General features: G+C 35.1%; 1 protein-coding gene across 1 annotated transcript; it reads right to left on the reverse strand.

Annotated features, from left to right (window-relative positions):
• Positions 1-3,168: 3,168 nt before the first annotated feature.
• On the reverse strand, positions 3,169-8,442 carry LOC130978978 (probable methyltransferase PMT4). The gene is made up of 10 exons (XM_057902310.1): positions 8,321-8,442; positions 7,329-8,121; positions 7,048-7,183; positions 6,690-6,930; positions 6,209-6,434; positions 5,887-6,043; positions 5,477-5,778; positions 4,907-5,039; positions 4,241-4,447; positions 3,169-3,498 (listed from the first exon to the last, which is right to left on the reverse strand). Exons 2-9 carry the CDS (start codon positions 7,838-7,840, stop codon positions 4,298-4,300), a joined length of 1,857 nt encoding a protein of 618 aa, XP_057758293.1. The 5' UTR covers positions 7,841-8,121; positions 8,321-8,442; the 3' UTR covers positions 3,169-3,498; positions 4,241-4,297.
• Between the last annotated feature and the right edge of the window lie 3,470 nt (positions 8,443-11,912).

The following is an 11,912-nucleotide window of genomic DNA, read 5'->3' on the forward strand; positions in this document are numbered from 1 at the left end:
ATAATTATTTTCTTTTCATTATTTTTGAAATTATTACCTTGTCCTTAATTAATTTTTGAATTTATTGGTTTACTTACTTTGATTATTTTCGAAAATTTTGGGGTGTTTAATTATTTTATTTTATTTATTTTCTTTACTCAAGTTACCTCACCGAAAATTCTCTTTACTATAATGTGGAGATTCCCACTTTTCTTTGTTTTCTGTTTGTTTATGAGTAAGAACAGGAACAATGAAACTCTTCTTGACTTTGATCTTGAGATTGAGAGAACTTTGAGAAGGCATTTACAATAGGCTAGAGCTTACAAAGTCACTGAGAATCTCAAGGATAATTTTGAGAAGAAAACCAAAGGAGATACTATGGATCCAAATAACACCAACAATGTTGTTAATCCTCATGTTCTCAATGCTCCTAATGTGCCTGAGCAACCAAGACGGATACTGGACTCATACACTGCTCCTAACCCCAGCTTCTATGGTAATAGCATTGTTGTACCTCCTGTAGTTGCTAATAATTTTGAGTTAAAGCCTTAGATCATCTCTTTGGTGAAACATAATTGTCAGTTTCATGGATTTCCGCAGGAAGACCCAAATTTGTTTATCTCTAATTTTCTGCAGATTTGTGACTTCATGAAAACAAATGGAGTTCATCTGGATGTTTATAGGTTGCTTCTCTTTTCATTTACTTTACGAGACAAAGCCAAGTATTGGCTTGATACACAGCCCAAGGAAAGCTTGGATACTTGGGATAAATTGGTTAACAGATTTTTAACGTTGTTCTTTACACCTCAGAAGGTGACTAAGCTAAAGGACTGATGTTTAGACTTTCATGCAGAGAAAAGGTGAGTCTCTTTATGAATCCTGGGAGAAGTACAAGATGATGCTCAGAAAGTGTCCTCCAAATATGTTCTCAGACTGGATTCAATTACAGATTTTCTATGATGAAGTTACTGAGGCTGCCAAAATATCTCTGGATAATTCTGCAGGCGGGTCTCTTCACATGAAAAAGACTCCTGAGGAAGATCTTAATTTGATCGAGATGGTTGCTAACAACCAATATCTATATTCTTCTGAGAGGACCTCTGTGAGAAAAGGAGTCATGGAATTGAATGCTTTGGATGTAATTTTTGCTCAGAACAAGGCTATGTCTCAACAGATTAATGCTATTACTTAGCACTTGAGTAGAATGCAAGTCTCAGTTTTCAATACTCAAGATAAATCTTATGACATGAGTGGTGGCTTCTCTTAAGGTGAAAGTTGTGATTATAGCCAATTCTCCCCTGAACAGGTCAATTATATGGGCAATTCCTCTAGACCCCCTATGATCCATTCTCTAAGACTTATGATTTGGGGTGGAGGAATCATCGTAATTTTGGTTGAAAAAATCAAGCACAGAGGCAACAGAATTTTGGCAATAACTCTCAGGAAATTTCAATCAGAGCAACTTTAACAACTGTCAGTTTCAGCCCTCTCAACCACAACAAGCACCTTCTCAGCCTCAGAAATCATCTGACTTGGAGTCTATTGTTGCAGAACTCCCCAAGAATACTCATAGCTTTATGTAGGAGACTAGAGTTTCACTCAGAAATCTAGAGATTCATGTGGGTCAATTAAGCAAGCAAGCACCTAAGAAGTCTCCTAATACTCTTCCTAGTGACACAGTGTCTAATCCAAGAAAAGAATGCAAGGCTATTCATCTGAGAAGTAGTAAGATAACAGGTTCAGAAACAAAGGTCAGTGAGGAGACAATTGAAAAAGAATAAACTGCCCTTCTATCTAAAAAATAAGGGTATACGATCACACTACAAATATTTGATTTTATAAATGAATTTAAAAGATATGAAAAATAAAGAATATAATAAATGATATTAATGTCTAACTAAAAGATAATATAATTTATGTGGTTAACTATATTTCAAACAAATCTTTTTTATTGAGCTTTATATGTGATCCTTTTTATAAACTAATAAGTGATAATAGTCTTAAGAAGTTAGATAAGATTTAAATAAATTTTTATTTTCTACAAAATACACATGTTTGGATAAAAAAAAAAGAATTTTAGTAAATTATATAATTCTCCCATTCAAATAATATATTTATATATTGTCAAATTTATTAACATCAAATTATTATAAAAATATAGATATATAAATTTAAAGCTTAAAAATATTTATAAAAACTTTTGTTTTTTAAGAACATGCGAAAAATAGAACAAAAAGTTAATAGATATAAAATTTTAAGAATTTTAAATTTAATAGACGAAATATAAGAAAGATTGGCTAAGAGACTAATTTGATACATGACTTTAAATTTTAGAGACTAAAGTGAATTATGTAGTATTAGAATATATATTTATATATATAATCAAAATTTAAAACATAAAAATATTTATACAAACTTGTGTTAAAGTAACACTAAAAATAAAAACAAAAAATAATAAGTTTAAAAAAATTAAACTTTTTAAATTTACAAAAAAAAAATTTTGATCAAGAACTAATTTGATTCATTATCTTTAATTTCAACAACTAAATTAATCCACTTCCAATTGAAGTCACTTGGAATATTAAGTGACACATGAACAAATAACACGTGACATTACTGTCCACGTTGATATATCATATGTTACTAGAACCATATTCTACTGTCCACGTCAACACCTCGTTAATAGAAAACATTTGAAAATTTAATGTGACTCGCAAAACTAAAATTCAAGATCCAAATTGACGTAATTGAAATTCCAAGAATCATTTTAAATCTAGGATGAAAATTCAGAGAGCATTGTGACTTAACGCAGCAATTCATTGAGCACAGCTTTTTAAAATGACTATTTGATAAAAATAAAGATAACATCAAATAACTAATTCTTAGCTACTATCTATTTAAATTATAATCAAATCAGAATGGAAGAAAGATAGAGATAAAGGCATTCAAGTTCAACTACTTAACAGATGTCCTAAAGACATTTGTTGATAATAAAAAAGTTAGCAACAGATTTAGGATATTAAATATAAGCTCTATCTTTCATTTTATAATCTGTTGGCGGGAATTGAACAAATGAGTATAGAAGAAATGAATTAGATAAAATGTAAATTTAAAGCTCATCTCATTAAGAAAAACAAAAACAAAAACAAAAAAGAAAAACAAAACAAAAAACAAAAAAAAACACACAAAACTGCTACAATCAATTTCATTCTCTGAATTTCGTGGCACTTCACATTCTTCCTCAAAAATTAGAGTCTATTCGACAGAAGGATTTTATGATTAGTGATAGGTATAAGAGTAAACGGCATGATGCAGGAAAAAGAAACAAAAAATTGCTAACAAATTAAACGAATGAATTACTACAAACACCTTTAATCAAAAGGAAAAAAAAAAAGAAGTATAAAAAATGAAAAAAGAATATGCGCTACTTCAACGGAACCTTCAAAATCTACAGCTTCAATTTGTCAGGACTCTCGGCAGTATATACAATCAAGCTGTGCCAACAAAACAATGCATTCTCTGAAATTGAAACAAGCAATGGACAAATTATTGATTTTTAATGTAAAGTATATTGATTCCTTCTAAAATTAAGCAATGTTACACACGATACCTCTTCATTTATTAAATATAGGCTTAATTACTCTACTGGGTATTATAATTTAAAAATTTGTGATTGAATCTTTGTATTAGATAAAAATTTTCAACTAAGTCCCCTCAAACTATTTTTTGTTAAAAAATACAAAATATTTCTGGAATGTTTTTGTGTTTGATATAAGATAAATTATGAAATATTCTAAAGACAAATATTCTAATATTATTTTAAAAAAAAAAAGAATAACAACTAATAAGGATTTAATTACAATTTTTGTTTATTATAGGGACCCAATTACAAACTTTAATTTCTAAACTCTAAGGACGTAATTTAAAGTTGGACAAAACTATAGAAACTAACAAAATAATAAAATCTTAAATATAAACATTAACCTCGGCTTCCTTGTATTTTATAAAATATGACAACGAACTCCTTTGTACACATTATACTATACTCTGAGAGTTTGGAGTAGGTATCACAATTCAAAGTGTATAGTGTGTAATATCATCTAATCTAATCTAATCTAATCTAATCTAAAGAGAGATTATTGAATTTTAATATATTAATCAGACAAATATATAAGATGCTACAAGAGATTAAAGGATCAAAACCAAGTCCAATGCAAAATCAAAGGTTACCCTCAGAAGGTAAAAGGTTTAGAAGAATTACCAGAGCCTAGAAAACAATGTTCATCCACCAAATTGAAACATATTGGTGTCAACTCAATCATTTTTTCAGAAATGGTTTCTGGCAAACAAGTAGCCTCTGGTCGCTGCCATTCTGAAGGTCAATTAACCTCGCCTCCCAACGTACTTGTGATGCAAGTGAACGAGCCATCTCAATAGCTCCAAGTTTATCAGTAAGAATAATCCATCCCTACCAACACATGTAACAGCTTGTCCACAGACTAGCCTTGAAAAGGAACACTTAACTAACAATTTGGTCTCTCAAAGATACACACAATATCAATTTCGCACCTAAAAGATTTTTGACATTAACTTAGTCCTTGAAATTACATGTGACATCGATTTAATCCCTAACAAACACAACTGAAATCACTTTGGTTCTTAAAAGATGCATTTAATATCTATTTGATCCTTCATTTTTGATGAACTCGATAATTTATCTGATGCCACATTTTTCCCAAGGAACAAAATCATGTCATATTATCTTTCAAGAACTAAACCTACAGCAAAAATCTGATAGGTGTTATGTTGTATGTATCTTTCAAGAACTAAACTTACAGCAAAAATCAGATAGGTGTTACATAGAGCAATCACGGAATTATCACATCGAAAGTTCGATAACATGTAATCATGATATTGAATTTTGTACCTCTGGACGCAGTATTCTATCCATCTCCAAGAACAGGTCTATCATGGTGCACCTCTCTGAAGAAAGATGAGAGAGCAGTCCATTCGCATGAAGCAGATCATATGTCCGGGGGTAGGTTGGGAATGGTTCACACCTAAACATCAATCAGCACATCAAAAATTTGAACAATTTATTTAACATTTGTCATCAATGGCTCCGGCAAAAAGAATTTAAAGATGGAACATAAAAATAGGTGTATGTTCTTCAGAAATAGATTTTGCAATTATCAAAGTCAAATAGGCAAGAGATCAAGTACTTGCATGCGTGCCACACTCCATTCCCGAATTCAGTCTCGAAAGAGGAATTTTTCCAAAAAGAATTTTCCCCCCCAGTTAATACCACCGATGTCATTGACATTTTTAATCGAGTAGCCAAATGTGTAAGGTAACACTTTAACGAGGTAAACAATAAACATTAAACAAGGTTTAGTGATATTATCTTCCCCCACAGGTCTTACTCTCAATCAATTATATAAAAAAACCGTCTAAGCCGCTCAACAACTATCAGACTACATAGAAAACAGCAACTTACCAATCATGCTTTACACCAGGGAAACCTCTATCTATTATAAGAGGAAGTGTATTAGAAGCCCCAGTAGGAACTACATTCATGACCCAAACTGCTTTTTTCTCCTCCATAAGGGCTTTGTTCAAACCACCATAATTAGCATTCATGTCCATTACATTGCGTATCATGTTAAATGGTGGCAATGGATCTTCATCTCCTGGTCTCTTTGGATGGTCAGAGAAAATTAGAGGTGTAAGCAAAGACCAATAATCGTTGGTAGCTGATCTCCAGAATTGTAAGTCTTCGGAAAATTCTTCAGGCTCGACTCCTGCTAAGACCAAGGGAGGTCAATGAAAGGGAAAAGCAGTGCAAAATGAGAAAGAAGGTAAGAGATGCTGAATCAAATAAGCTGAAACTTTTTACAAACAATACTTTCCATGGATGTTAAGCTCATCTGAACTCAATTCCAATGTTCTATTCTGTATTGCAATCCAACGCTTGCTAGAGGTACCACTTATGCATCGTACAAGAGGCCGATAATATGACTGATCATTATCATCTTCTTTACATAGCGGAATAGCATGCTTCTTGCTACAGCATAAGGAACCATGTCACTAAAAATAGTCATCGTGATAAACTACTAAACTGATCCATGAAGCAAGCCAATAGCAGTTGATATAGTAATTTCAAATAAACATTGCTTAGTATGTTATCATAAAATAAATAAAGCATTTACAATAATTCAACTATATTTACCGAGATGCATAGCAATGAACATCAGCAGTCTTCTGCCAGATGAATGTCTCATCCTGCTGAGCTAGAAGAATCCAACAAAGTTGCTGGGTCAGGTCTCCCATTGTTGTTAACATGTTTCTCTTTTTCTCCCGTGATGAACTTCCTTGTGGCCGGCTATTAGGTGAGGTTAAAACAAAGTATCCACCAGGTCTAAGAACACGGTCAACTTCTATAAGGGACATCCCATCTGTCAAATCCTATATCATGTTAGAGTAAAAATGTAAAATTAAAGGCAGCAGCAGTTCATACAGAACCTAAATATCATAGAAAGTCTACTCCAAAGGAAGCATGAACAAAAGTTTTACAGTTCATTAAAAGTCTAACAGCTAAGTCTTGCCCCACTAGGTACCATTGGCTACATGGATCAAATGCAAAAATATTCATTCATAAATCATGCCAAATTTAACCCATTCTATCATCAGCAATAACAATACACCATCACCTTTTTCATCCCAAATGATGTCACATTGAGCACAGTGAACCATGTCATACGAAAACAACGGATACGGAAGCTGTCTTGCAACAAAGTTCCCAATCACAGCAGGAAGGCCTCGCTCAAGAGCCAACTGTACCTGACTGCCAGTCACTTCATACCCCGAAACACACATTGCCATTAAGTTGAGTGATGAGAAATGAGCTCCCAAGCTACCAAACCCACAATTAATGTCTAGTATGGTGCGTACCTGCCATAATGTAATCAATATAAGATAAGAGACAAACCTTGCAGAAAACTGGCCATCTCAGACATTATGGTCCTCGAAAGAAACAAATTTGTGATGACAAGATTATGGAAGACTTACACCAGCTTGAGGAAACTCTTTGTCACTTCCCAACCCTATCAGCTCTGCAAGTTGGCGGGAGTAATCTTTTACCCCATCATAGATAAGTCCATCCTCGGAGCGAAAAGCAATTTGATTCTCCTCTAGTAGCATTAACCTATACATTTATTGAAAAAATTTAGAGATATTAAAACCGTAGCAGTTAATATCCAATCAAGATATTATCTATTATAGCTCTTGTCCGAATTATTGTTTTAGCCAAAGGAAAAGTTCAACCACTAGCAGCTAAGAAAAAGTTATACCTTTTAGTCATACTTCCAGATGAAAGAAATTGGTCTTTGGTTATCTTCACATTTCCACTCCATATAATATCCCTACTGGCTGGCCATTGCAAGGGAATCTTATATTCCTTAGGAGGACGAACCAAACACTTCTCACTGCCAACCAAAAGTTCACAATGCCTGTCAAACTCCTCACCTTCTTTAAACCCCGCTAACAAATTGGCCGATACATTATAGCAAGGGACAAAATTCTCACTTTCCTTGCTGCAAAGGTTGAGTTCTCTATTCCCAGCAGCACTTACTAAAACAGATCTTAACTCCAAATAATCAACCGCTGCTTGTTCTTTAATCCTCCTATAGTTAGTATAAATGAGAGATGCAGGAACGTGAGCCGCTGGATCAATAATGCCCACAGAAGATGAACCGAAAATGGCAATCAGCGCGAGCAGAATGATCAGGCACAGGATTAGCCTGCTCACTGGTTGTCTAGAGCCAATTTTTATGAACAATTTATTGAACCAGGAGCTTCTCATGTCCAAACCCTTAAACTGATTCAAAACACTCCCTAAATTGTAAATTCTGCCAGCACGAAATCCCAACAGCAGCAAAACCCAAAGCCAGTTATCACATGGAAGGTTCTACTGCTACATATGTTACCATGAATCCTCACTATCCCAACAAGCATTGAAACAATAGCTCACACTCCTACCCCAATAACGGAGGAATGGGTTCATCAAAAGCAAAACAACTCGGAAGAGAAAAAAATGTACCGAATTCTGAATCAAACGCAATTATGATTGAACCAATCAGATCCCTGCAACACAAATTCAAAGAGATTAATTAACTTTGTTAATAATCAACGCACTGCATTTCACATTTTGCACTCCTATCATTAAAAAATGAAACTCTCCAACAAAACAAACAAAATGAAATAGATCAGATCAAAGGTGTTAAAAGCCGAGAGAGAGAGAGAGAGAGAGAGAACGGGGAATTAGGGTTTATAGAGTTAGTACCAGAGAAGTTGGTGTTGGTTAAAGAAGATGAAGAAGGAGAAGGAGAAGAAGAATAGTGAGATTGAAAGAGCAAATTGGGTTGGGGAAGCTTGTGAGTGCAGTTTCTTCCTCTGTATGTTTTGCTGGCTCTGTCTGCATTTGCCATTTATATGCCAACAATCATTCTTAAATCAGATCCAAAAAAGAAAACAACAAAAAAAAACATTTATTAAAGTTTTAATTATTTGGTTGGTGTATGTAACTTTACTAAAATTATAATTAAATTTCTAATTTTTTTTAATTAGATTTTATATTACTTTTAATTTTATAATTAAATTTTGTTAATATAAAACTATTAGAATTATAGAATATTTTTTTTATAAATTAAAAATACCCACAGTTAATAATTTAATTAGATCTTTAATCATATATTTTTAGAGAATAAATATTTTGTTGATTTTAATATTTTTGACATAGAAAAAATTCAATTATAAAATTAAAATAATATAGAGACTTAATTAAAAAAAGTATGAAAACATAATCATAAATCATAAATTTGATAAAATTATAAAAACTAATAAAATAATTAAACGTGTTCCGATGGTTACTTGAAACATTGATTTGGGTCTAAGCGTGAGGCCCAGACTCCTTTTGAGGCAGCCCCCGATTTGTTCTAACGTCGAGGTACCGTCGTCCGAATTCCTCATGAGGAGGTGGGGGTAGTACCTGCAAGAGACTCCGATGCTTAAATTAACAAAGGCTTTAAGCAGGTTTTTAATAGATTAGAATGTGAATATACCTTAGAAATGTCAGTATATTTGTAGTAGAGCTAATAACCACATTTGTTGGAATAGTTCTACCTTTATTAGTTGCTTATTTGAATAATTATAAGCCAGTCACTTTCACCCTGTCCGACCTCTTTAAAGAGGTCGGGTATGCAGTAGGGGCCACCTTTTTGGGTGGGCCTTTTATTCTTATTGGGCCTGACTTTTATCTTTTGGGTCAGGATATGAACAGTGTCCCTACTTGAATCCGAGCTTTCTGGAGGTCGGGTTCAAGCATTTCGTGGCTTTAATTTGATGTCGAGTACATCGCTTTCAAGAGGTCGGGTACTCGACGTGTTTTGAAATTTGAACGTTGCCTTTTTTAAATAAGGGACAAACGTTTTGCAGCAGTTCCCTTGGGATCTGCAGCAGTTCCCCTGGCATCCGTGCACGTCTTTAAAGGGGTATGAAATGACTATCTTGCCCCTTCTCTCTTATAAATACTTCGCGCTTTCTTTCTTCTTCCTTCTTCCAATTTTGAAAATGCTTCCTTTGCTTCTTTCATCGTAGAAACTCTTTCATTTTCTTTCTTTGTTTCTTGTCTTCCAACCATTTTTGGCTCCAAGATTTCTCTATTTTGGACCTTTTGAAAATCTTGTCTTGTTGTTTGGAGAGTATCGTTTGTGTTTATTTGTGTTTGGCATGCCCCTTCCCTTCTTCGAATCTTCATCAAGGTTGGTACTCTTGGTTCCCCTTTTTTGCATAACTGTTCTTTGGTCTTTTTAGAATCTGTTTGTATTGGGGCGACATTTTGAGTAAGAGCAGACATTCTTTGAATTCTTGGTTTCGTTTGTATCATTGAAACTTTTCTTTGGAAAATTTGCTGACTGCTGTCACTTTGTCTACTAAAAAGTCCCTTCTTGAAACCGTTTTTTGATGTTACTGTTGTGAATGCTTGGCTGTGTTTCTGAGATTTAGAGGAGCTTTGTTGTCATTTTATTTGTTGTAGAATATAGTCGTGTTTTTCCCTAATGGTGTCGCTTCTTATGATATAGGAAGGGCCCCATTTTTATGTTTTGCTGTTTGAAAAAGATCTAAAATAGCGTTTTATGTTTTGTTTCTTTTACCCGACTTCTTTTGGACAATGGCCGAGTTCTTTTGGTGATGATTTCTATGTTGCATTTGTAGGTATAGCTTTATATCTCGTTCTGTTATTCGCGACATGTTGACAAAAATCCCTCCTTCCTTTTTGACTTGGGTGGATTCTTCTGTCATTTTTGCTGTCCCCATAGTCGATAAAGAATATCCTGAGGTATTCCATACACATCATAGGATATATGAGAGTCACGAGGATGAAAGGAACTATGAAATAATAGTGGCTGATCTCGAGGAGAATATTTATTTTTCTCCTTTAGAGAATTCAGAACGCCCTTTTTTTATGCCTATGAGTGCTTTTTTACAAAGTTAGGCATTAAACTCCCTTTTTCTTATTTTGAGACAAATATCCTTTGGTCTTGCAATGTTGCTCCCTCCCAATTTTACCCAAACTTCTGGACTTTTTTGAAAATTTACCAGCTTCTATTTCGGGAGCTCGATGTCCGACCTTCTCTCAAGGTCTTCTTAGACCTTTTTGTCTTGACCAAACCGGGGTCTTTGAACGAGTGTTGGGTCAGTCTCCTCACTTAGATACAAAAATATTTCTAGGAGACCCTAGTCAACTCCAGTCCGAGATAGGTAGGTTTCCAACCTTTAGCTTTATGATTTTCAATTGCACTTTATTGACTAAGGTGCCTTTTATTTTGTCTTGCAGAGAATATAGCTCCAAAATCTGCAGCGATGAAACAACTATGCCAGACCAGAAAAACATGTGGCTCGGAGTATTAAAAAAAAGAAAACTGAGGGTACCTCTATTCGATATACTCTGAAGAAATCGAACTCAAGTACTTCGGCCCAAAAGAAGATCATTCCTACTCAATCAAGTCGGTTAATCCCTCCCGACTACCCTCTAGTGACTATGACAATCTTCTCTTCTCCTTTATCCTCAGAGCTTCCTCTAAAATAAACATAGAAGAGGGGAATAGTATTTACGATAAAGGTTTCGACGGGCTTTCCTGGAGTGAAAAGAACATTCTTCCTCATTTCCGTATTAGTATGGACGACGTGGCTATTCAAAACCATCTCTAGCTCATGGCCCAAAATGGAATTCGAATAGCCGGAGTGTATGCTTCTTTATCCAAGGAGTTGTAGAAGACACCTCTCAGTGCTACTCATAGTGCCTTAGTGGCCACCCGGGTTGAGGTGGAGAGACTAGGTGGAATCAAGAAGGAGTTGGAAGAGGAGAGGGACGGGCTAATGTCTGACCTGGAGAAAGCTCGAGCCAGGGTAAAAAAGGTAGAGGCAGCTACAACTATGGCAGAGGGGTTACAAAAGAAGGCCGACGAGAGCTATGCCCGAGTCTTTGGGGAGAAGCTCGACCTTAAGGAGGAGTTGGAGAAGGCCAAGGAAAGATAGGCCACCCTTGAGTTGTCTATGGCTGAAGGGATGGACGAGATGTTCGCCAACCTCAAGGCCTAGGTTCAAGTTCTGGCTCCCAAGGCTGGTCTCTCCTTGTTCAGTCAGGACAACATCATGGTGAATGGAAAGATTGTCCTGGCCCCTGAAGACGACGAGGAGGAGCCCTTGCCCGATCAACCTAAAGTCTTCTGGTACATAAATCGGCCAACCTTCTCATATTCCCGAGATCCCCCTCTAAAGTCGTCGATGCCGAGCTCCTTCCATCACCACCTAGTGTCCTTCCTGCTTTGCCGGTCTCAGTTCATCCTCAAACCTCTACTGCCCGAGACAAGGAT

This window comes from Arachis stenosperma, chromosome 5 (assembly GCF_014773155.1).
Source record: "Arachis stenosperma cultivar V10309 chromosome 5, arast.V10309.gnm1.PFL2, whole genome shotgun sequence".
In the NCBI taxonomy this organism is placed as follows: Eukaryota; Viridiplantae; Streptophyta; class Magnoliopsida; order Fabales; family Fabaceae; genus Arachis; species Arachis stenosperma.

Bases quoted from the DNA above. Each gene is read 5' to 3' on its own strand.
- LOC130978978 (XM_057902310.1), bottom strand. From the start codon at position 7,840: ATGAGAAGCTCCTGGTTCAATAAATTGTTCATAAAAATTGGCTCTAGA. The intron at 6,435-6,689 runs GTGATGGTGTAT...AGGATTTGACAG, and splicing joins CATCATTTGGGATGAAAAAG to ATGGGATGTCCCTTATAGAA. The intron at 5,779-5,886 runs AAGTATTGTTTG...GTCTTAGCAGGA, and splicing joins ATGAGCTTAACATCCATGGA to GTCGAGCCTGAAGAATTTTC.